We start from the raw sequence: 26,037 nt of genomic DNA on the forward strand, positions 1-26,037 counted from the left end.
AAAATCCAAACCACCGCCCGCCCGCGCGCATGCCAATGCACGAGCGGTAGTATATAGACGCGCCGGAGCAAACTAGCTCTAAAACAAACCATGCAACAAAAACCGAGAGAGGGAGGCACGAGAAAAAAATTCCCTGTATTCCCACATAGTGGCGGCACATGCCAGAAAAGAAATAGTTAGGAAATCGGCCTGCTTTTTAAACGTGCAGACGGCACCGTAAATATACAGCATCGACCATTTTGGGCTTGTTCGTGGCGCCGTATATTTACGTCATTGACCCTCAAAGGGTTAAGAACATACGAAAATCTTGGACTCTCTTTTATCCTTTTCAGAAGATTATTCAATATTTTCATTGCAATGTAGGCTAACCTGTGCCTGCCGTACAAGTTGCTAATAGGTGGTACGTTAAAATTTCTGTTCAATTGTGTCCTCGTGTGTCTGTGTGGTGTGATGAAAATTGTACTTGGAAGGGGTTATTGTCCGAAAGTATGGCATGAACTGAGCATGCTGTTTTGAAGTCCCTGACGATGAGGAATGGCATAATGTTAGTTTTTTTTAATAGCGCTTTGGTGTGTTCCATATAACCAGAGAAGGACATAATTCGGAGCGCTCTTTTCTGCAGTTTGATTACTGGATCTAGGTAAGATGAATACGTATGCCTCAATGTCTCAGTACAATAGGTTAAATGGCTGTGCAAAATACTGAAGTAAATCATTCGTAGTGTACATGCAGGAAAATGCTGAAGTGCCTGATATAAAGTAAGGCATGCATGACTGAGCCGGCTGCATACATGTGCTATGTGTGCCCTGTAATGAAGGGATGAATCTAACGTTATACTGAGATAGTTATATTCTTGAGCTTCTGCAATTGTTGTCATCACAATCTTCGAAGTTATTGGTTGTATTTTAACTCTATTGGACGAAAATATAATGTACTTTGTTTTAGATGTATTTAGTGTTAATTTGTTGTCCATAAACCAGTTTCTTAGTTTTTCTAGTTCTCTATTAGCTGTGTTTTCTAAGTGGTTGATATCCTTTCCTGAGATTAAAACTATGGTATCATCAGCATACATTATTGCCTCACCCTTATCAAGCCTTTGAGGTAGGTCGTTGATGTACAAGGAAAATAGTATCGGACCCAAAGCTGGGACCCCTGCGAAATGCCGTGTGTAATTGGTAGGAAGTCAGACGAGACACTGTCCAAGTGTACGCTCTGGCATCTTTCTTCTAGGTAATTCTGAAAGAAACATAAACTGTCTCCTCGAAATCCATAACATTGCAGTTTTTAAGCAAATGCATTTGAGATTAAAGACATGCCACATCATAGACACTGCAAGCCTCACTCTTGCACCTCAGCAGTGCTGCTCTGGCTGTTGTCCAACTCACATGCCTCATGAGTTTGGTTATATTGTCAGTGTATAATTACACTTGAAATTCTGGCAGACTCCTATTTAAGCATATTCATTCGCAAAATCATAGCCAATAGAATTGTGCTTGGAGCTTATGCAGTTGCTTTCACTGCTAAAGCATGTAGACCTCCATTCTTTGTCTAACAAAATTTAAGTGTTCGTCTACAAGCACGGCTTTGTTCAATTGAGGGTTGACTGTATGGCACGCGACTTGGCACCAACGCTAAGTGGCAAAGAGAAGCAAATTCTGTCGTATGTGCAATGTTGTCCTTATTTTGTGTTTAATACACCCTGTATCACTTTTTGATTGACTCATTGTGAACTTTTGTTAAGAGGCCGTGCAAATGTAAAAATACATTACATTACTAAAATACGATAGAGTGGTTTGTAGATCAAAAAGGCTTAAAAAACAACATTCAGTGGCAGTTACGGAACATTAAGTAATAGACATGGCAGCTGGGTTGTTCTCTTGGTCATTGTCAAGCTATGGGCATGACATCACTTCAGATACATTTTGCAACTTACAACACATTGCAAATTTCCTCGTCAATCATGTCCACTGTTTGATAAGAGCCCATTATTGAAATGGGTGGGTAAGTCTGATTGCGGCAGCCTTTTTGTGATATGCTATTTCATTGTTTACAAAAACCCCAGGAAAGTTCTGGCTATGCCTGCTATTGCTCAGTGTAGCAGGCCCGGCCAAAACAGGACACCTAGTCTGCCATCAGTCTTATCAAACCATTTCTACCCTACAATGCATAAGAAATGGCACATGCATCAGCTTGAGGCATGATGCATGATCATATACATTTGTGCAGAAAAAAAAAAAAGCACAGTCCTCATAGGTAAACGCAGCACAGAATTAACACTTTTTTTCTTTCAGCGATGTCCAAATCCAAAGACTTGCAAATGAAAGTTTCTTTAGTTTCAAAGGTAGCACCATTGCAACTGCGTAAACAAGAGGGTCCATGAAGGAGTGCAGGCATGCAGTTGTGATTTTGTTAAAAGCTCATCTTGTTTGCCATTTTACGCTGTCTTTGTTCTGTGGCAGCTGACAGGCCTGTCTGCCAAGGCTGCACGGTTGCAAGTGTGCCAGCAGGCACAGCAACAGGGCCGGGGCGGCTACCCTTGCAGTAGTCACCTCAAGGATTGGCTTATCTCAAGGCAACGCTACTGGGGTACGCCCATCCCCATCATACACTGCACAGCTTGCGGGGTAAGCGCTTCACACTAAACGGGCACTTCCCCTTCGATGCTTCACGTAAGTGCTTTTGCACTTAGATGAAGCAGTCAGCTAAAGGTTATGATAAAAATGCTTTATTTAGGGTTGGCTCAAGGGCCTATTAGGTGGAATGAGAAAGGTGTAGCATATTTAGAGGCGTGAAGTGAAATCCAAGAGCGAGTCTAGGATCATCCAATCATAAGTTGCTAATACAGTCACTGGCCTAACTCACACCTAGCAGGTCAAGACTAGGGTTGCTCCCATCTGGCAGTTTTAGCACTGAGCATGGCAGTGCCACTAGCAAAAGAGGTGGGCTGCAGTCAACCACATGGTGATTGTGTATCATTGAATAATATTTTAATTATCTTAACTGTTGACAGTACCCAAGGCATGTCCACCTAGTAGGAATACCGAGACTACTAGCAATTTGAAGATATCTGGCCTGAATAGCTTCCATGAAATACATTTTCGCTACACTTGTGTCCCACATCCGGCTTATTAGGAAAATAATGAGTGAGGATGCCAGCCTACTTCACTGCAAGTTTTTTGGATAAATATGGTGCTAGTCTGAAGGTACCTACTGATTCGACTTGCCGTGAGTACTGGCTTGCTTCAGTTTTGACATTTCAACATGTTCTTTAATGTAATTGATTAGGAGTTAGATAAGTTTAGTGGAACAAATTATCACCTATTATTACACAATTTCTAATGTCTGCTCATGAATAATGTGTGGCTGAAAAAATAACATCTTTATCTCTGCTGCACCGCTTTTAAGAATTACTCTATTCTCTTCACTGAAACACCCAGTATATAGAGAAATTGAGCTACTAGTGGAAATAAATGTTGCCCACACCTAAAATTGCTTGTCATTGTTGCTATATTTGAGCTATATTGAGGACTTTGTCTCTTATTCGTAAACATCATGCTTAGACAAGTGGTGGCTCAAGCCTTTCTGTTTCTGCTGGTTGCACTCCAGATTGAAGATACCAGCGTTTCTTATGGCACTATCATCCCTCATGCATGAGCTCCCAGTATGAAAACAAGAAAGTGGGCAAAATGTTGAGCGACGTTTAAGGGGGAATAACACTGATACTAGTATCTCAGAGACAATAGCATCTCATTAGCAAAACCTGGATAGAATCTACTAAATATATTTGCAATGCTTTTAAAATTACCATATCTGAAGAAATGTGAACCATGTAGACAAGTTGCAACTAGAGATGATGAATGGTGGCCTAAAGGAATATTTTTGACATGGCAACAATTTTGCAGGTTGTTCCCGTACCATATGAGCAACTTCCAGTTGAGTTACCTGCTTTGGACAAAGTGACCAAGGAAGGTGTTTCACCATTGTGTGGTGCCCATGATTGGCTCAGCACACCATGTCCCAGGTCTTTGTCCTTTTGTATATAATGAACAGCTATGGCTTCTCTCAGCAATATTCCTAAGTTCATGCATCAAAAACTTCAAAATATGTCAAGGTGCTCCTGTTTGTAAGAAACTGAAATGAACTAGTGGAGTACTTGTTTGAATTATTTGTACTTGTTTTGAATTATCACACAATAGCTACAAATAAGTTTTTCCAAGTTTTCATTTCATTCAAGTTTATTCAATCTATGCTTAGAAATAGCTTGTTATGGACCAGTTTGCCTAGCGCCACATCTGGCAGGACAACTTGCAAGAAATAATACAAGTCGAGGCAAAAAAATTTGTTAGTGTGCATTAGCACTAACTTTTTTACAGCGCCTTGCAATACATGTATATCACTGTCACTTATATCAATGTATTGTTCTTTCTTATAAGCCATTACATATACTGAATTTGTCATTGCAAAGGCATTCAGTATATGCCTATCCACTATGTTGTGGACATGGTAGTTATGTGTCGTAGGAAATCAGCCAATCCACATACTATACCACTCAGTTTTTACCGTGTGCCAAAATATCCTTTAATTGCATAATAAAGTGTTTCGTATAATTTGTGTTGCTTGTATCCTCTGAAATATGCATAGTAGGCAAGGTCGTCATAATGATAGTCCCCCTTTCTGTAACAATTTGGGTGGTTTTTTCTAATGGGCTGTCATTGTGGGCTGTGGTGGATATTGTCAAACCCTGAAAAGTCATTCAGGGTGAGGGTTCTGAAAATAGCACATTCTGTCTGCCTAACTTCCCAATAAATGTTAAGTGCAGTTTTAGTATTCAGGCCAGTAAAATTCTATTTGTGTTATATTATCAGAAAAGCTGGCCAATATGACACGCAGTACACACCACTTGAAGAAAGATTAGTCTATAGGCCTTCATTTGAAACCTGAGCTGTAATCAATGCTGCAGCTGTAATTCCTTTTTTTTCTCTAACTGTGGATCATGTTGCACATGAAGCCATATTTATGTGAACTTGTTTTATAAGCAACACGGAATTGTTTCCTAAATATTATCCTAAAATCATTATTTGTTTATCATACTGTGCGTCATCTTTCTCTGTATGTTTATAAATGAAGTTTTTTAGTTCTAACTGCTTCAGGTACCTAAATTGGCTATCTATAACACAGGTGTCATGGACCAGCAACACGTGAAACAGACACCATGGACACATTTGTGGACAGTTCCTGGTATTACCTGCGCTTTCTTGACCCAAAAAATGAGCAGAACATTGTTGATCCAGCCATGTCACGTGAACGGATGCCTGTTGACCTCTACATTGGTGGCCTTGAGCATGGTGAGAAGGTGCTTGAAGCATCTATGTACATCTTTCATGTTTTGGTTCGTGCAGCGCTCACAAAGACAGGGACAAAGAGAAGAAATGCACGACACGTGCCCTGACTCACAACTATATTTTTTTTTTATTAGAAAGCATTCATATATATGTATGCATACATAGCAGTACAACAGAATGATACGACACTCAAAACATTGTTCATGAATGCATGACTGTCTTATCACGGTTATCATAATTTACATGGGCTGGTGAGGTACCTAAACTCAACATCGTTCAGGACGATGGGTGGCAGGCGAGAAAATGCTGTAACTATTTAATCTCTGTCCAGAGCCTACATAGCGTTGCAGTCTCATTATCTTATCACCATCAAAGATCTAATCAAACCTTTTACAGCTATAACTGTCAAATTTCATTGTGTAATCATGACTTATCGTAGATATGCTCGTGAAAATGCCCTTGGTCGAACGTGCAGAACCATTCCAATGCCAATAGAATGCCGACTTGAATTTTTTCTAACGGCATGTGTCACTTCTGACTTTGACAGTTTCGTTTTCAGGCTGTTTCTAAGTAAAAGTTACACTATTACTTGTTTCCTGGCAGAAGCAAGAACAGCGGACATTTCGCATTTTGAAAAGATGAGGGCCACTTTTTGGTGAAGTGTACCCAAAATTTGCCCTGTGTAGGTTCGTTATATGCTCTGAAAACAGTTACTGAATAGTGTTATATGAGGTATTTAGTTGTTTTCCCCCAGTATCCTCAGTAAAAGATGTGGGGCATGGTGTTTATATTTATTTGAAGCACGAATCAATGTTCTGAGTGACAAGCGATATACAGTAAAAGCTAGTTAGTTCGACACCCGTTAATTCGGAAATTCGGATAATTCGGATGGCTCTGTTGGTCCCGGCCAGAGTGCATGTTAGTCTGTGGGACCAAACCTTCATTAATTCGTGAATTCGGTCCCGCACCGCTTAATTCAGACAAATGCTGACGGCTGCCGCTACACGAAAGTGTGGCAAAGCAGCGCTGGCACCACTGGAGTGAAACCGAAACCTGAGAGGCATCGCCATCGTCATCAATTAGTGGGGGCGATCGCAGCGTCACCGAACATCGGTGTCTTCTTTCTTCGCTCCACTGCGCCTTCGACGCCATTTTCCCTTGTGTTGTTGAGTCCACATCATCTCTTCTTGCAGAGTTTTCTTTTTTTGTTGGGACCATATTTTGCATGCCACCACCATCATGCGCTACAGTGATGGCAACGCCGGCAAAGCGGCAGAAGTACGAAGCCAAGAACTTGGCGACTAAGGTGGAAATTTTGCAGGCTTTGAAGAACTGCGAATCATGACAGCACGTTATGACCAAGTACAATGTGAAGTGAAGCACATTGGGAACATACGTGAAACGTGAACAACAGATTCTTCAAGCCTTCGAAAGCGAGAAGTTTCATGCATCAAGAAAGCGGTTGCGAACCGCAGCTCATCGCCAGCTCAAGAAAGCTTTGCTCCAATGGGTTACTGACTGTTGCAACGCACATCTGCCTTTGAGCGGGCCTCTCATCATGGCACAAGGTGAGAAGTACGCTGCAATGAAGAACATTGAATCGTTCAGAGCTTCAGAGAGGTGCTTTGCGAGGTTTCAGGAGAGACACGAACTCGTCTTCAGAAGCGTGTGCGGCGAAAAGGCCAGCGTTGACGAAAGCGTGACCAACCAGTGGAAAAATGTGAAGCTGCTTGAGCACATTGCCGCATATAAACCAAGTGATGTGTTCAATGCAGAGGAAACTGCTTTGTTTTTCAGAGCTCTGCCCGACAAGACGGTGCCTTTCAAGGGGACCCGTGCATTGGTGGCAAGAAGTGCAAGCCAAAAATAACTGTGCTTCTTGCCGCCAATACGACTGGCACGGAGCGCTTGTCACTTGTTGTCATCGGGAAGGCGCATAAGCCACATTGTTTTAAAAACATCAAAAGCCGTTCTGTCAAGTACAGAGCGAACACAGGTGCAATAGAGCGCACCATCCTATCGCTTGTGCAGGCTACACTGCTGCAGTACTTTCAGCCAAATAAATAAATACTTTGTGTGAAGCTTCAAGTCTGCTTCAAGTGCGTATTACCTGCGCCACGATTGGGGCATGATCGGGGATCGTTGTTCGGAGTGTGCGTGTGGCGCAATCAACCACGCGCTCACGGCTGACGAAGTCTGCGTGGCCTAGGTCAATTGTGCGCAGCGCGACCGAACGCGATCTCCAAACAACGATCCCCGATCGCACCCTTGGTTCATTGATTGATTTGCAGAAGTTTCTTACGTGTTTTTTTAATGTGATTTTATATATCGAAGTCTGGCTATATCGAACTATTTTGTGATCACCCCGCTGTTTGATATATCGAGGTTCGTGTGTGTGTGTGTGTGTGTGTGTGTGTGTGTGTGTGTGTGTGTGTGTGTGTGGAGAGAGAGAGAAGGTCAGATCGTTTGTGGTTTGCCCCCCCCCCCCCCTAAATATTTGGTACACCGCTGTACTCGTGCTTCTTTGAACTCAAGAAGCTGAAGCGTACCATCACACAGAACATAACCCAACCATTGAGCCAGATCTTCACTCGCTTTGCAGTACCAGCTATCATGCAATCGAACAATGGTCCTCAGTTTTCTTTGGCACAGTTCAGTATGTTTGTCAAGCAATGGAGAGAAAGAACCATACAGATGGCTAAGCAGTTGCTAAGAAGTCATCCAACATTCACAAGGCTCTGCTTGCTCATCACGACACGCCAGAGAAAGAAGGGTTCACACCTGCTGAACTCCTCATGGGAAGATGCCTCGGAACTAATGTGCTGGTTACACCAAGAATGCTGAAGCCACTGCGGAACACCAGGACATTCAAGAAAAGAAATGAAGCATACAAGGTCAAGCAGTGCAGGCAGTACAACTGGCAACACAGGACTTTGGAGAAAGACCCTATTCAACTGGAGACTGCCATCCGCATCCTGTCTGGTGTTGCAACAACAGGGACAGTAGTTGGGCCAGTTCACATGCCACGTTCATATGTAGCGAGCACAGCTAGTGGCCTCACTCGACGCACAAGTTACTATCTGCAGCCGTTGCAACCTGCAGCAATCACAAGAAGTGGAGTGGACATGTCGTAAGACCTTCAAGTCAGCTCGACTTGTGACAGGGGCCACCTCAAAGAAAGGGAGGTGTTGCGTGCGCGACCGCAACGAGATAGCACTACGTACACCATCATATGAGAAGCGGAACGATGCCTCTGGGAGACCGGGCCAGACCATGCCAACCGAGCGGGCATGTAACCATGCAAGTGTTGCTTACATAACCTATTAAACAGTTGTCATTTAACACATACGTCTCGTCAATCGCAACGCATACTCGTGACTCGACCACGACAGTCTCTATTCACACAGTGATGACATTCTTTCTTTCAATCTTTGTGCAAGTGCAGCAGCAATGACAGGTTTTGGAAGCACAGGCTTCTAAAGTTAATCTCACTGCTTTCTTTTTCTCGTCATGCTGATTTATTTTTTTTTGTCACCCAGCTGTGATGCATCTGTATTATGCTCGCTTCATCAACCACTTCTGTCATAGCCTGGGCTTGACGGAAGCCAAAGAGCCATTTGTCAGGATGCTCGTGCATGGAATGGTGGTGAACGAAACTTTCAAGCTTTCCAGCACTGGCCGATACCTGCCTCGTGATATGGTAGCTCAGAGTAAGTTCTAGTATGTATTCATTTTGATAAAGTAGTAAAGAACTGTGGCACGCGATCTAAAATACATGACACATTATCAGTGCTTAAAGTCCGAGAGGGCCCAACACTCCCTCCATTTTTTAAGGAGGGGCTCGACCCCTCCTCAGCAGGTCAACTGTAGCACTGCAGCACTCATACAACAAGCGCTGGAGGCGATTTTGTTACCAGTAGTGCCTTGTTCGGGGCCATTCTAACTCCTATTTTTCAATGAATGAGTTCATCGCAATTAACCGGCTGATGTGGCATGAGCAAAAACAGGAAAGCAGGCATTGTCGTACTATTGCATTCATTACCCTGAGGCACTGCACATGACTGTCACCACCCTTGTTCAGCTAAGATTCTTAGCCTTGCCAAGCATGTTAGTCGAACAAGGTTCTGTCTTCATCAGTCTGGTCCTGCCTTCGTCAGAGCAATCACTCTAAGAAAGGCAGTTCCACCACACATGCGCGTGTGTGCGTGCGTGCGTGCGTGTGTGTCAAATAGAAGCACATAGGAAAAATTCCAGGATGTTACTATTGTTTCCGCCAAGGGCAGGCCTCCGTAGGAGTGAAGGGCAGTCCCCGGCCAAAACGTTGGTAAAACCCTGGTAGTTTTCTATTCTTTGGCCTGTATAATTCACTGCCGAATCCTATGATTCAACATTTCACTGATATATGAATGAGAAGAAAGGTGGCTAACCAAGGGGCCAGATTTTTATTAATCATATCATAAGAAGCCAACAAACAAAGACACTAAGGACAACACAGGGGAAATTACTTGTACCTAATAATTAAATTAAACAAGTTATAAATTAATCGAAAATGAAAGAGGATGAAAAAACAGCTTGCCGCAGGTGGGAAACGATCCCATGCCTTCCCATTGCACCTGCGATGCTCTACCAATTGAGCTACCATGGCGTCGTTTTCCCATCCACTTTCTGCGGTAATTATGTGTTACTACTAGAACTAACCCTGGGAGTGCTAGCCAGCGCCACCATTCACAAACCGTGGTGGCATATGTAGAACATCCTTTCTGCTGCAGGCGTCACGAGTACGTGATCTTTTTGGGTGACGGCAACTCGTCCATAAACCCACGCATGCTACCTGAAGGCATCAATGTTGCCAGATTCGAGACCGTTGTTGTGTCTTTGTTTGTTGAATGAACCAGCATCCTATGGATCATCAGACACCCAAAGTGATACCATCGCAGGACTTAGCGATGGTATCAGAGCAGCGATGGAAACGGAACAGCTTCGTCTGCATTGAACACATCACTTGGTTCCCAGCGTTATCATTAATGATGCTTTCAATCATCTAAGGCACGGTGGGGAGAAGTTAGAAGAACAATCTAAATATGAACTAATGGCATAGAGGGTAAGTACTGTCATTCGCTGGGACAAATCATACCTCACTTATCAATCTTGCATTTTAAAGAACATACATTATAGATTTGGAATTCTAAAGAAATACATCACGTAGTAAGTGATGCATTTTCTTCATTAATTTTTCAAGGCATTTGGAGCCGGTGAAGAGTTGCAAGAAACATGCCCATTCATGCGTAAAGCACTAGTGGTGAATGAACCGGCTTTGAACAGGCAAGCCTCTTCAGAGAGTGCGCCGCGCATGTTTTGCCTTCTCGGTGAGCCAACTTGTGACAGAGGGCATGTCAGCATCGTGCCCTATGCCATGACTTTATTGGGACACCTGAGCGAGTGCTGTTTCACCTCCTCAAGAATTCTTGCTCCGTGCCTTCAGGTAGCATGTGTCGGTTTACTGACCAGTTGCCTTCACCCAATAAGATCACATACTCGTGACGCCTGTGGCAGAAAGGATGTTCCACATCCGCCACCATGGTTTGTGTATGGTGGCTCTGGCTAACACTCCCAGGGTTAATTCTAGTAGTAACACATAAATACGCCGGAAAGTGGATGGAAAAACGTCCCCATGGTAGCTCAATTGGCAAAGCATCGCACGCTTAATGCGAAGACGTGGGATCCTTTTCCACCTGTTGCAAGTTGTTTATTCATCCACTTTCATTTTCCATTAATTTATAATTTCTTTAATTCAATTATTAAGTACATGTAATTTGCCCTGTGTTGTCCTTGGTGTCTGGTTGTTGGCTTGTTAAGATATGATATACAGGGTCTCCCAGCTAACTTTAGCCAGAGTTTAAAAATATGCTAATGCCACGTAGCTGGACAAAACCAAGGTAATGTTGTTTGTTATCGCTTGGAGATTCTCAAAGTATATTTTTAAATTCTGCCTAATTAGATCATGAGTCTTAATTAATTAATCAACTTCTAAAATAATATAATTAGATTAGAAGTGTGAAATTAGAGGAAAAACTCCCGACACAGCTTTCTGTTGCTCAGTACGTGCTAGATAAAAGTGTTTTTCCGACCGTGAAAGAAGCCCGCGAATACACGCAAAGTGCCTTGTGTGGCTAGTCACACAACAATTTTGCATACATTTGTGGGCTTCCTTCACGCTTGGAAAAACACTTTTATGTAGCACGTATTGAGCAACAGAAAGCTGTATCGGCAGTTTTTCATGTCGCTATACAATTTTCCCATTGACACTTTTCATCTAATTATAATATTTGAGAAATGTATGAAATAATTAAGACTAATTGTTTAATTATGTGAAATAAAAAAAATAATAATTTGAGTATCTCCAAGTAACGGCAAACAACATTATCTTGGTTCCGACCAGCTGCGTGGCATTCAGTTATTTTTTAACTCTGCCTAAAGTTAGCTGGGACACCCTGTACATACATGTATATAAATACATACATACGTACGTACGTACACGGGGTGTTTCAGCGAACACTTTCAAAAATATCACAATTCTAGTTCATGAGCTGGTCTACTCGAAGCAGCGGACAATACTTGCACAAAAAATTGAGATGCAATATTGACTAATTAATAAAACTTCACTAATGAAGTTTCTAACTAATTACATTGTGGCCCATATTGCAGTTTACAAATTATAGCCATGGAGTTCGCAAGGCGGATCCACTTGGAACAAATTTTCAAGATGACACCAGTTTCGAGATATAAATTCCCGAACTTTGCAGAGAAATGCATTGGCGTTCCAGTTTATTTGTTAACAAAATGCCGTTTTATGCACTGAAGCACGCAAGTAACTGGAACGCCAATGCATTTCTCCACGAAGTACGGGAATGTATATCTCGAAACTGGTGTCATCCAGAAAATTCGTTCCAAGTGAATCCGCCTTGCGAAGTCCACTGCTAGAATTTGTAAATTGCAATATGGGTCACAAGATAATTAGCTAAAAATTTAATGAGTGAATTCTTGTTACTTAGTCAATTTTGCATTTCAATTTTTTGTGCAAGTAGTGTCCGCCGCTTCGAGTAGACCAGCTCATAAACTAGAATTGAGCTATCTGCTACAGGCAACCTTTAAAAAATTTTGAAAGTGTTGGCTGAAACACCCTGTATATATGAGAGTGTGTGAGTGTGCGCGCCATGGAGGAAGGAAAAACATAGGAGGGAGCATACCACCACGCGATTGAAGCCAAACCTGTTGGCCCAACACGTGATCGCATGTGAAAGTGTGTGGTTGCTTTTAGTGTTCCTGCTCTGCAAGCAGAGAGACGGCCGGGACAACTGAACAAGTGCACACCAAATAAAAACTACTGGCATAGCTCCTGGGAACCAAACGTCTCGGCAAATGTCGATTCTTGCTCTGTAATCTCGACGCAAGAGGTCATGTGTCGGGCCACCACTTCACGGAACATTCGCATGCCAAGGCTGGCTGCATGACATAATGCTTCCTCCTATATTTTTCCTTCCTCCATGGTGCGTGCCCTATACTGGTTGCCGCCCTATGGGAGCCCCCCCCCCCTCCCCCTCCACTGAAGGGAGACTAAGTTCTGCACATTATTTAAAACAAAAATGCATACAACACATTTTCATGCTATTTTTGTAAATGGTGTTTAATCACTATTACTTGTATTTGCTTGGTGTACACTAAAAGAGGGGACCAAGCTGTACCACAAGGAAACTGGAGAGCCAGTTCTTATGGACTGGGAAAAAATGAGCAAGTCGAAGCACAATGGTGTTAAGCCAGAGGTAAGTAACACAGTTATGTTTGTGTAATGTCTGCTTTTAAATTGTATTCTCTAAGGTTTCGTGTGCAAGCTCTATTTAGAGCCTATCATAAAAAAGGAAATGCCAGTTGGCCTTTTTTAGCAATGGCTAACTGCCGTTTTGTTTCTTACAATAGGTTGTACATTATTAATGAAGTTGTCATGTAAGCTTTTTCGCAAGCAGTTAGACGCTATAGGATTGGAAATTCATACTTATTTCCCCATCATTGTGTTGCATTGCTGGACATCTCAGCATGCCTGTAATTTTATCTTTACACTTGAACGTCTATTGTGGTTTAGGAACTTCCTAACATTTTGGAAGTAGTTCACTGTCGCTGGTGGCCAGTCTTCCTTGAGCGATAAAACATTCTGCAGGGTAGCGTATTCAGCCTGTTATTGTTTCTCATATGCGTCGGTGACCTTCCATCTGGCATTATATCAGCAATAAATTTTATGTCGACAATGACGTTATTTATTGCAAAATTTACACACTTGACGATCCTGTAGCTCCTCAAGAAGATCTAGATAAGATTACCCAGTGGTGACAACTATGGCAAATGTTATTTAGCATAGAGAAGTGCAAATAACATTCAGCTGTAAAAATATTTGTCTCGCTTGTCGGTTTAATCACAATCTGGTTATTACCTCATTATCATAAAAATATTTAGGTATTTATCTTACATCAACCCTGTTGTGATCAGCCCGTATCACAAAAATTACTGCAATAGCATCACATACAGCCAGCTATTTGTAACATAGTCTACATGGAACACTCCTTGTTACTTCTAATATACAGTAGAACCTCGTTCATACGTTTTTGAAAAATAAAATGTGGGAAGAAACGTACTAACCGAGAAAACGTATGATCCAAAGCAGCTAAAAAGTGGGACAGACTCTACCGTAGTTGACATCTACGTAATGCGAAGCATTGCGCGACTTGTTGCGGCATGAGACGCCGATGCGCATAGAACTGGTGGGGCTCTGGCGGCCCGAGGTGTGTTTTGTTTTCTTGTTACGTAGTGTTTTAGGACAGCGACGTGAAATCGAAAGGAAATCAAGCTGGCAAGCGACGCCAGATGTCGCCAGAGTGAAACGTGGTGCTCACATCGCGTTGCCTGCGGCACAAAAGTGCGGCGCGTTCGTGTTACTGCCGCCTAAAAGCATGCAGTATGCTTCCAACGATACTACACCTCACGCGCTGTAAAACACATAGGTGAAGATGCTTATCGCAATAGGGTTAGCGGTGATAGCTGCGAATGCAGTGTGCGACGACCCGGGAGGAGATTTGCTGGTACCGGAAAAAGAAACCGAGTGCGCGGCGGCATTTTCACGTGGGACGGGCTGCTATGGTTCTCCACCCTTTCTTGTTTACATGAGATCTAGCAGCCCAAAAACGTATCAGACGATCGCGGTCTGCAGCAGGGAAGGGTGCCGCACTTGGGATATCATTTATTAGAAGCGTGCAGTACGCTTTCAGTGGCACCACGTGCTGCGAAATTGATAGGTGAAGATGCTTATGGCAATATGATGGTTGGTGGCGAAAGCTGTGAATGCGGTGTGCAACGATCCAGGTTGGAGATTTGACGGTACCGGAATGAGAAACTGAGTGTGTGCCGGTGTTTTCACGTGAGACGGGCGGACGCGTATTGCAGCGAAGCTGTTGCGGCGGACGGCTGCTGTTCTCGATTGCGCACGCCTCGCGCATCTTTTATGTGATACCAACTATATGGACACTCCAGGCTCATTTATGCCGTCAGCATCGCTGTGAGGTTCCGTATAAAGTCCAAGGGCGATAAAATCGTCACCGCGCGCCGTATGCTGTATGTGCAAGTGAAAGCTTGCAAAGATGAGCCGGCGAATGTGGCTCAATCTCGCGTGCATGATCGAGGAAGGCGAGGAGGGGGGGCGTTCTTCGGCAGCGGCTGCTTACGGCGTGGCCGTGTGAGCGCCTTCTTGAAAGCGATCGGCGATGTAGCCAAAGTGCGCGCCTGCGCAGGCCTTATCTTCAAAGCAATCTGCGATGTTTGCAGAGTGCATGTAGTGCCGGTAGCTTGGTATGCGCTGTGCTTTCAACGTTTAATTCGTGTTGAAGCGAGCGGTGCACAAGGGTCAAATCACTCGTTGCTGCTGCCGCGATTTCTAACTCCAGTGTTTTCACAGCGAGTTTCCGCAGTCATTGAGCGTGATGTGTTCATGCTTACCTGTGTGCGCGTGACACTGTGCTGGTTAATTTAGTTCGTAAGCGAATGCTTACAAGTTCATTCGGCCGATAAAACTACTATCCTTACTTCCTATAGCTATCTACTAATTTGCTATCACAATCGATGCTTCGCCTTTCAGGCAAAACTGCGACTTTATTTGTTAACATGGCATCTAGCGGCCAGAAAACGTATCATACAATCGCAGTTTGCCGGTGTATTGACCGTTGGTGCTGAAAGATCGTGTTTTCCGGGAACATATGAGACGGTAAAAAATAAGCGTAAGACAATTGGGTCATCATCTTTTTTTTTTTTTTTTTTAATTCTCGATCACGAACGCTAGCACCGAGAAATCGTACTTAACGGGATTGTATCAACGAGGTTCTACTGTATACAACTTACCAACCTCTGCTGCCCCGTAACTGAAATATCCATCACCTATCTGGTCACCACAGCAGGACTATGTAATCTGTTCCCTCAAACCTATTCAGAACCACGCTACACATTTGATCATTAACAACTACTAGAAGCATTCTGGTGTTACCACTATAAAGTGTTTACTATGCCTCCAATTGCTTGAACATCAAAGAACAATTGCACTGCTATGTTTATTCTGCAAGATTGTTTACAGTCAACACTAGACAACTTTACCCTTTTCCAACTTTACTGTACCTTGTGTCATTTACAAAAAAGGTACCCTGAAATTACTTTATGACGGTTGCGTACAAATGCACTGAGTCGGTAGGGTAGGTGCTCATGATCATCAAGGGCGGAATTTAATTGCTCTACGTAAACTGTGTAATTTATTGTTGGGTTTAAACATCTGCATTTCTACAGATCACAGCAGCACAGCTTCCCACGTTTTCACCTGCCTCTGCCCATTCTACATAGAATGGGTGAGTGATGTCACTTGGGCGAGCAATCTGATTGGCTTACATGATGTCATCGGGACTACTTCAAGCATGCCACTGTACTAAGCTTGTTTTTAATAGTCTGTGTATGTGCAGTAAGTATTGTGGCTGAAAAATGAAAACACGAATGCAATAAATGTAGACATTTCTTCCAACGAATGGCATACTTCCGCCTGAGACTGTTGATTGTCTGCTGCAACTGTTGCCTGTACACATGCATTTGTGTGTGCGAAGAAAGGAGTGGAATAAGGAGTTTCTTTGAAAAAGCTGGGCTCTATGGTAGAGGTGCGAGACTGCTTGAAGGAAGGGGAGGGGTGCGAAACAATGCGACAAAAGTTAAAAATAGTGCAGTGGCAATGGCTACCGGTAAAATGCAGAGGGGTTATGTCACCTGCACCTGCCACCTGCACCTGTAGCAATGGCAAACCATTGCTCACATTTTGTGCTGCCAGTCTGTGCAGGGAATACATTGCAGTGACTGCATGCCGTAGAAAATGCAAGCACTGCACATAAATTTTATTTTGAGGCTACCGTCACCACATTTACAAGAAAAATGCATAGGAAATTGTGGAAATGCACCACACTGCGACAGTCATGGCGCTTACGGAAAAAGACTCAACGCAAGACTGATTGAGTATGTGTGTCTGCTGTGCTAGGGCTAACCAAGTATTGGTCCACCAAGCGCAAGAACGAGAAGTCGCGAAAGCAAAGGTCCCATGCAACGAACTTGTGGGCTTGTGAGCATCTACCGTGGCGATGAAGCATGATGAAGCGCTCAGTGGACGAGAGCTCGGGTGGAGAGGGTGTCTGGGGGCCACCACTCAGGAGGCTAATCAGGGCGCGTCCTGGTGACGTTTGCTTGCACAGTGACTCGACCCTGGGAGGGAGAAGCATGGTTCACGCAGGAAATTAGCTCCAGCGTGCTAGCCATGTTCGCCATGTTGCCGTTACGGTGGCGGTTCCCGGAGATCAAGCCAAGTACTACGCACGATCCGGGGATGAGGCACGGGAAGGCATCTTGATCCTCACAAAATAAATACAGGAGCACAGTTGGTTCAAATCAACCGGAAGTAGACAATAATTGTGTTACGACACATTGTCATGACAAAAGAGGCGGGACATAGCCATGGCCGCACAGAATACAAGTAGAAGGGAACAGCTCAAAGGAGCTACAAATTGTAATGTTTTACCACATGTATTTATGCCTATATGGTACACTTAGGCACAACAAAAATTGTTTCAGGGACCCTTTAACAGGTCAGCCTTATCATGTGCTATAGCTGATTAAAGTGACCTTCCTGGCTGAATTACAAAGGTTTGCAATCCAGAATCATTTAGAAAAGAATTATCACTGTTTATTTCCATAGATTTCCTGCCTTAACCTGATGTATGAAGCTTTTTAATACTGCAGTGTTCAGTGTCCTTACTTTTATACTTTCATGACTTGAATTATTGCATGCTAGTGCATATCACTTCTATGTTTTTTTCTCTTCAGCATACATAGCCTTCTAAATTCATTTGACCCCATATGTTTTACACACCAGACGTCTTCACCAGAAATTTAATGGTGGGGCTGTAGTATTGTAAATTGTGTGAACTACTGTATAAAGATTTGCTCTTATACTTTTTGTTGTTGTTGCTGCTGTTGCTTATTTGTTTTGGTTTCTGCATGTTGCACCCCCAACATAATACTCCTATGGAAGCCAGTGATGTATTTCTATAAAGAAATATAAATCAGAATTGTATTAGGATTGTGTTCATGTCAGTGTTAAAATATTACATCCTCTATTTAGAACATTATCACATTTGCACAGTTGTACTTTCCAGGTTCTTAGCTAAGCATTGTGAAAAGGTGTTTTGTTTTGGATGTGTATTGTAAAATATGCAATTGCCCGAAGGCATGCACAAACCGAGAGTAAGTAAATTGTGGTCTTTATGAGTAAGAAAAAGAACATAAAGGTACAGCATGAGTTCACCAAATAATGTTTACTGGAAGAAAATATGACTCCAGGAGAACATTGATGCCTTCATACCGTGTAGTGTCACTATTCACTTGTGATGTACAACAAAATGTGTGTCAGCAGTGTTGCAGGAAGCTTAATTTAGTTCAGTGGTTACAAATAGTATACAATGCACAGGCCTTACATAGCCTCTAAAACACTTTGTTTTTGGCATTTGTGGCCCATGTGGCCTTTTCCTATAGATTATGTGTGCCTTCGGCGTTATTTCCCACTCCAGTAGATGTCGCAGTACGGGCTGATGCCCATTGTGAATAGAGGCTCCTGCTCAGACTGTTGATGAATTTATTGCCATCTTTTAAACCAGCAGAGTGTAAATTCACTGCATGCTTAATATTGAGAAGAAAAAATGTTGCTTCTTTCATGATTCTTGGAATTTTCACATCTTTTGCTTGTTTTGTGAATGCAGGATATAGTGTCAGAACATGGCATAGACACTACTAGATTGTTCATCCTCTGTGCCTACTCCCCAACATCACGCTACAAATGGCCCAGTCCTGGTAATTTCAATCTTTGGCACTTGTCATTTGCCTAATTTGAGCTATACATACTTGTATATAGGTAGCATGCTTGTATGTTTTAGTTTTTCTCTTGCTATTTTGCTGCTATTGCTTCTTTTGGCTAAAGAAAACACAAGTTTATATTGTTATTCACATTCACTAAAATGTTTTCTGTCAGCTAATACATGGTTCTACACACATACATTTAGTGTCCAAGTTCATGCTATCCTGCTCTTATTTTTAGAATGAATGTATACTTCACTGTGACACCATGACAACTTGTTTAATTAGGACATGTCTTCCCTATATACAGGGTCCTGAATATTTTGGTGTGGGTGTTTGAAAGAGATTCTGCGTTGCCTTCACCACTGCACTGTTCTTGCTCAAATTTTGCAGAATGATTGCATTTTGGCTTCGTTTAGTATAACACTTCGCACAGTTAATTGCCTGGTTTTTAAGAAAAAAAATGCAAATTTGCCTGCGCTTACGGGAACGCAAGCTGCTGTCGCGACAGTGCAAGCATAAGTTTGTGCTGCCACCTGCCGCCAGCTGCAGAAAGCAACGTTTCAGGAAGGGCTGCTACTTGTTGCCCGCTCCTGGAACAGGCGGCAGCCCTCCCTGGAATGCTGCTTTCTGCAGCTGACGTCAGGCGGTGAAACAAGTTTATGCTTGCGCTGTCGCGACAGCAGCTCGCATCCCCATAAGCGCATGCAAACTTGAATTTTTTTTTCTTAAAAACAAGACAATTAACTATGCCAAGTGTTATACTAAATGAAGTCAACGCCAAAACGCGATTGTTCTGGAAAATTTGAGCAAGAACAGTGCAGCGGTGAGCAGAAAATCTATTTTCGAACACGCACAGCAAAATATTCAGGACCCTGTATGTTTTGCCTGCTACATTGGCTTAGTTGCTATGGCATTCTTTTGCCAAGCGCAAGGTCACGAGTTTGATTATTGACAGATGCATCCACATTTCAAATGGCACGGAATACAAACACACTTGTGCACTATGCTTTGGGTTCCCATTAGAGAGCCCACGTGGTCAAAATTAATCCAGAGCCCTTTACTACAGTATCTTATCACTCCTTTGTTACTTTGGGATATCAAGCCACATGAATGAATGAATCAATATATGTTGCAGGGCACTTTTGTGAACCATCATTGCATTGAAATTTATTCTGTAGTACTGTAGTTTGCATTTGTGTCCACTGATCTTATTAAATGCCTTTGCCCAGTCCTTGGTTTTGTGCAGCCCTTTCTGCATGGTAGAGCCTAAACATCTTTTGTTATGACATAAAGCCCTACAAAAGGTTAATATTTCAAAGCAGTGCTGTGCTGTTTGTTTTGAAAGCGCTGTGCTTCCGATTGCAAGAAACTCTGTAGGAAGTGGCATGTGAAACCATCGTGGTGGGAGCACTGACTCGCCACACTGAAAAAACAAAGGAAAGGGTGCTGCTGTGATTTATTTCTTCAACACTCTCACATTGCTATAAGGGCCTATGCAGGCTACGTGCACATGGGGATTAGCACTTGAGAAAAGGGAATGCGTGACGTTGTGGGACAAACTTTTGCTTTTAATGCTTCTCACCTGTCAACTGTATATGATCCAAGCCTCTTTAGGATATTTTTAGGTATCTTTTACTCACTATTATTTGTGAACTGTGGTTTTCTTTGTTTTTTGTTTTTCCCTGGCATTGACTTCATCACCTTGTAGTAGTAAAGTTTTGCAGAATGTATGCAAATGCCGCACGAATGATATAACGGAAAATGATAGACATGACATTTATAGACAGGAAGATGGCAGTATGGTGTAGAGAGCAAGCACACACAGCTGATATTCTAGTTTACATTAACAGGAAGAAGTGGAGTTGGATTAGTCTAACAGAATGGGTGACAAAGGAAGAGAAGTGCATTTTAGGGCAGCAGTGGATTAGGTGGTGTAGTACAATTAGTAAATTTGTAGGCATAGGTTGGAGTCTGTAAATGGTAGACAGGAGTAATTGGAGATTGCTGAGCGATGCTTCCACCCTGCAGTAGTCATCAGGAGGAGGATGATAATTCAAACAACCCTTCAAGAGACACTAACAACTGTTGGAAGAAAATTTGCTAGTGCACCGTGTCTAGCACAAATCTTGCCACCATTTCTTCTCTGAGTGCAATGGTACTTTGCTGCAGCATTTCGTGGAATTGTCAGCTGGCAGGAGCGTCTGTGGCTGACTGTGCATGATTTCCGGAATAGTGTGCATCGATCACTGGAGGAGGCACAGTCAAGTCCAGAATTTGCAGACCGAGAAGCATACTACTACGAGGGCAGAAATCACCATGTAAAAAATGTAATGTCTTTACTCTCTCTCTCTCTCTCTTATTTCCTAACGGGGTCCTGAAACACTTTTTGAACACAGTAAGAAAATGTTGCCAATCTGTAGAAGAAGCTTCTGTGAACGTGTGAGCTGAATATTACTACACTGCATGCATCAGGAAATTTACAATCTCATGTCACAAACAGTGAAAATCACTTGCTCTCACCTTAGCAATGTCATCACAATCAGCAAAGCTCACCAACGGCTATTGGCTGATTTCATGATCATGAGAACATTCTCAGTAATACTACTATTGCTAATTTCGAGGTAAATAAATGAAAAATATGTAGGTCTGCAATCTCAAAAAGACAGAAAAATAATTTAATCTTTGCACTGCCAGTCTGCACAAGACAGTTGCACGTAGCTGCATCTGCGGTGGGTGGCCTCAGAAATAGCAGCGACATGCTGTGTAGCGTAGTCTACCCTGGACACCATTGGGTGCCACAATGAGCCCTCTCACCACCAAGACACTCAACTTCTGGCCAGCACTTTGCCCCCTTGGCTTCTCCCCTGCACAGCTTTCAGCGTGCTAGTGGAGGCAAAAGGAGAGAGAAAGCCACTCATCGGGGTGATAACTATGCCAACTATGCCTTACTTGGCTTTCAAAAAGTTTGAGACTGGAGATTCAAGAGACGAAATACATTAATAGTGAGGTCATTCTATGATTAGTTAGAAAAGTGTTTCAGGACCCCTTTAATGACATTATGGCACTTCCTTTTATACATGATGAAGGTATTCCTTCGTTGTTGCTTACATACTTAAGTACTCTGAGCCCTTTTCCTGTGAATATTGAACAGTCTGCGCTGAATCACAGCGCATATGCACTAAAGATATGTGGAGTTCTTAATAACTGCAATGTTTTGCAGTTTTGCATGATAACATGTTTTACCTACTTGGTTTTTCATTGTTTCTGGCCCTGTGTAATATAGATATCTGGGTTGAAGAATGGTTCACAATTCCTTTGTAGCTAAAGAAATGACCTGCAAGTGTGTTGGGCACCACCTTTATGCAGGTGACGTTCATGTACAATGTAACGCGGCAACTCAACCTAGTCATCAAGGACCTCCAGATATATACAAAACATTTGCGGGTAAGCAATATTTTATTACTTTTATGCCTGTGACTGTGAGAATACAGTCCTGTTGTGCATGTTTGGCATCACACGCATTTCTATCTTGGTTGGTGGACTTCTCCATGAATTATTAAAATGTGCAGCCATGTTTTTCTTAGCAGTTCTTACCAATTCATCTGCAGGAATTAGGAGGTTCAAAAATGACAAATTCAGCTAAAATAGAATAGCTTTATGGCCTGTTAAGCATAGGCTGGATAAGTGCTTTCACACATCCTTTCACAGTCCTGAGCCCCCCTCCCCCTCTCTCTCTTTTTTTTTTTTCAGTTGTACGTGCTCGAATGGTGTAAGGTCATAGTTGCAACACTCCATACTAGTGACACTATTATACCAACCAGTATGTCTCTATGTGTATTAAATCCACTGTCTACAGCATTTTGTTCAGAGTAACAGTCTACCTGCAGGTGGTCATTCGTGAGTTTACGGAAATGAATATGCAGTGCAAACTACTGCCACTCGCCATTGTGGATGCACATGGCCGATAAATTGCATGCACACTTTTTTATGGCAAGGCACTCTCACTAATCCGCCTTTTTCATGTTCCTGTGCTGCCCTCTGCCGCACGCCACTGGAAATGTTTTGGAAGGGTGCCAGGGCTTTCGCCGGTTGATTTGTGTACCTGTGTCCATGTTGAGTATGCATCGGTTGTGTGTTTTGTGTATTGCGATTAATTATTAATAGCTTCTCCGGGGCAGTATATCGTTCCTGGAAATCATGTAGCACTCGTTGACTACTGGGTGATCAGGCCTGAGTGCATTGTTGTGCTAACAGCGCAGCTGATATGGTTACGCCGAGTTCCATATGCCGACGCGGTTTGTTGTAACTGCGTTACAACAAACAAGCACCTCGCTTTTTGTATTCATTTTACGTTATCATTAGACATTTCGCAAATTCAAGAAGTCTACGAACGCAGCCTTCCACGTCGTATTTGCCAAAGCGGTGCATTTGTTTACATCTACATCCACAGCTCGTTACCTTTGAATATTGTGGAAACAGTGCCTCACTGATATGAAATAATGTCGGAACATAGCAAAACAAACATATCTGCGCATATGAGCCGCGCTGTGGCACCCTGAGATGAGTCAAAATGAGCGGTCGAGCCACTTAAACAATGGCAACTGTGATCCAGACACATATATTATGGGCTGTTATTACTGGTTTTCGCTTTTCTTTACCTTCATCGTACTCACAGTTTTCACGTGTCATAAGCTATTATTAGGGAAAGGTGTGCTCAGCTTAAGCACTCATTCATAAGCCGTGTAGTTCTCTTGCGAAAACGGGGATGCCATCACTGACACCGTTGGTAACTGAGCAAGTTTGTGCTGCTGTACCGAACGCTCTGTCTGTCCCGTTTGACGCAGAGGTAAACAGTTCTTCTCTGGAATTAAATGTTTCAGCATAACAACACGTACAGACCTACCCAGCTATGCTTGCAAATGTGACTGGTAGCCTTTGGGAACAGCCATGACGTATGTACAAATGTTGGCACAGCGCTGTCACCAGTTGCCGCTTATTGTGGATGCGCTGTGCAAAGTGAACAGTAGTTGATATCTAATTGCTATATTGCCACAAGTGAACTAAAAGAGCAGTTTCCTTCATCGTAACCACTTATTTTTAAGTTCAGGTCCATCAGTTGCAGGTGCACGAATTTGACGGGGCCGGGATTAACCCAACCTTCACTAAATGGGGTCAACATTGGCTCATACTTCATGTGCACAGCTTGAGAGGACTGAAGCTTGGGCATTTCAACTTCGAAGGCATGTTTCCACTCAAGGCACTGTGGCTATCGCATTGTCAGTTCGATGGCCGATCGCGCGGGCTTCAGTCAAGCGGTCATGGTCGGCAGGCTGATTTTGTCGTTGTCGTCAACAAGAAAGCCTGTTGCACTACAACAACTCGCACCCATCGGTTGCATTGTTGTCGGCCTATTAGAATAAGAATGGTCTCAGCAACACACTGTGCTGAATAGTTGATGTCAGCTTCTTGTCAGTCTCGTATTGACCCAGTGTTACTGCACGTTAAACAAGTACCTGGAGTTAGACAGGTGCTGCCACCACCAGCAAGAGAGGGCTAACGCTGCAAGAAGACTGTCGGCAATGTGATGTTCTTGAAGTGTTGCCCAAGTGTAGTGCAGGGGTTTATCGATAAATTTGCTAGCCATCAATGCAAGGCGCCAATTACGTGGTTCATGGTGCAGTCTGGACGAAGCCCTGGCCGCTTTCTGTTTTAAAGTGGAGTTGCAGTCAACACGTTTTCGGCATTTTCGGTGCATTTTTCTTTTACCTAGGGAGTTTCCCCTGATAGCAGGCCGTGCAGCCGCGCGCACGTCCCTTACAAAACGTTTTGCGACTAATCCACTAGGGCAAGGCACACGCGCCATCACACCATGAAAAAGGCATATTGGCAACTGGCCGCTTGCATACTAATACTCTGTCTTCACTAGTCTGTGGCCTGTCAAACACGCACACATAAAATAAGGCTTACTTAGTGTTGGTAATCAGCATAGTTGACATTGCAAAGCAGTGATAACTTGTGCATTTGCTTTCGTATTTTCACTACCTGTGGCGAGTTAACTATTTACTCTTTTTGCATAAAGCACTCTTTCATAAACGTACTTTGTAGCATGACGTCATGAGCTTGATTTAGCTGCACTGGTGCTCTTTTTGTGTGGGGTGTGCAGTTGTAGCCTGCTGCTCTCCTGCAACTCCCTTTTGACATGTCGAATGCTTGCAGGATCGCCATTTGATGGTAGCAGGTTTAGCACAAGGTCTGTTGTAAATGAAATGGTAAAACATCAACATGCACCATCTGATCCTAGCGTGCAGCTGTTTTTGAGGCTGCCTATTCAATGAATTAGGCTGTAGGTGATTATACAGGACAGCTTTTGAGAATAACAGTGAAATGATGAGTCTACAAAATTTGGTGCAAACATGTCTGAACCCTTGTTACTTTTCTTTTAATCGTCGTTATTTTCTCAAATACCTCTCACACCCGGTACTTAATTTTCCACTATTTTCTGGAATAATATTCTAGAATGGGCTGTGGGCATATGTGCTTTAACTTTAGATTGTTTCAAGTAAGAAAAAAAATTTCAAGGCATGACGGAAGGCAGAATGTAGTAATGTTACTTGAATTGCTTTCTTTACAGAAAACAATAAAATATAGAAAAGTAACCTTATTGTTGGATATGCTGGGTCCTGCAGAGAAAATCTCGCAAACCATGCTTAAATATTGCAAGCCATCCTTAAATTTCCAAACAATCGTTTTCCCAATCAAACATGCTCGTTCAAGCTTTATATAGTGAACTTCGGTTAATTTTACCCGGACGGGTTCGGCGAAATTTATCGAATTATGCGGGGGTTTGAATTAAAAAGGATGCATAAAATACGCCAAAACACTCTACCGATTCATTTGGCTGTATTTGCCCGTGTCGTAACACATTCCCGAATCAAAGGGAATGTGTTGCACACACTTTCTGTGTGTGCAAAGTAGAAATGACATTAACGCTCCTAAACAAGGTATAAATCTAATGCGCACCTCATTTTTTTAGCAAGAAAAATTGACAAGACTTTTAATATGTGTTCATAATGCATAAAAAGGGGTAAGGCGTACAGACACGGACACAAGAAAAGTGGACAACACGAACGCGGCGTTCGTGTTGTCCACTTCTCTTCTCTTGTGACCGTGTCTGCACGCCTTACCCCTTTTTTGCATTATGAATCCTTACTAACTAGCTCAGCTT

The 26,037-nt window shown here is 42.9% G+C and overlaps 1 protein-coding gene across 8 annotated transcripts in view; it reads left to right on the top strand.

The window, feature by feature from the left end:
* LeuRS-m (Leucyl-tRNA synthetase, mitochondrial) overlaps positions 1–26,037 on the top strand; it is a 125,301-nt gene that overhangs the window by 92,691 nt on the left and 6,573 nt on the right. For 4 of the 8 annotated variants that reach the window (XM_055062001.2, XM_055061999.2, XM_050193860.3 and 1 more), the window contains 8 exons: positions 2,460–2,624; positions 3,903–4,021; positions 5,179–5,345; positions 8,882–9,052; positions 13,068–13,162; positions 18,716–18,806; positions 20,982–21,139; positions 22,179–22,256. In XM_055062001.2, coding sequence (XP_054917976.1) covers positions 2,460–2,624; positions 3,903–4,021; positions 5,179–5,345; positions 8,882–9,052; positions 13,068–13,162; positions 18,716–18,806; positions 20,982–21,139; positions 22,179–22,256 — 1,044 coding nt within the window. Of the gene's footprint in view, positions 1–2,459; positions 2,625–3,902; positions 4,022–5,178; positions 5,346–8,881; positions 9,053–13,067; positions 13,163–18,715; positions 18,807–20,981; positions 21,140–22,178; positions 22,257–23,692; positions 25,876–26,037 lie in introns of those variants that run through there. The other 4 variants (XM_072287065.1, XM_072287061.1, XM_055062000.2 and 1 more) reach the window with 3 other exon arrangements.

The sequence above is a fragment of the Dermacentor andersoni genome, chromosome 1 (assembly GCF_023375885.2).
Source record: "Dermacentor andersoni chromosome 1, qqDerAnde1_hic_scaffold, whole genome shotgun sequence".
NCBI lineage: Eukaryota > Metazoa > Arthropoda > Arachnida > Ixodida > Ixodidae > Dermacentor > Dermacentor andersoni.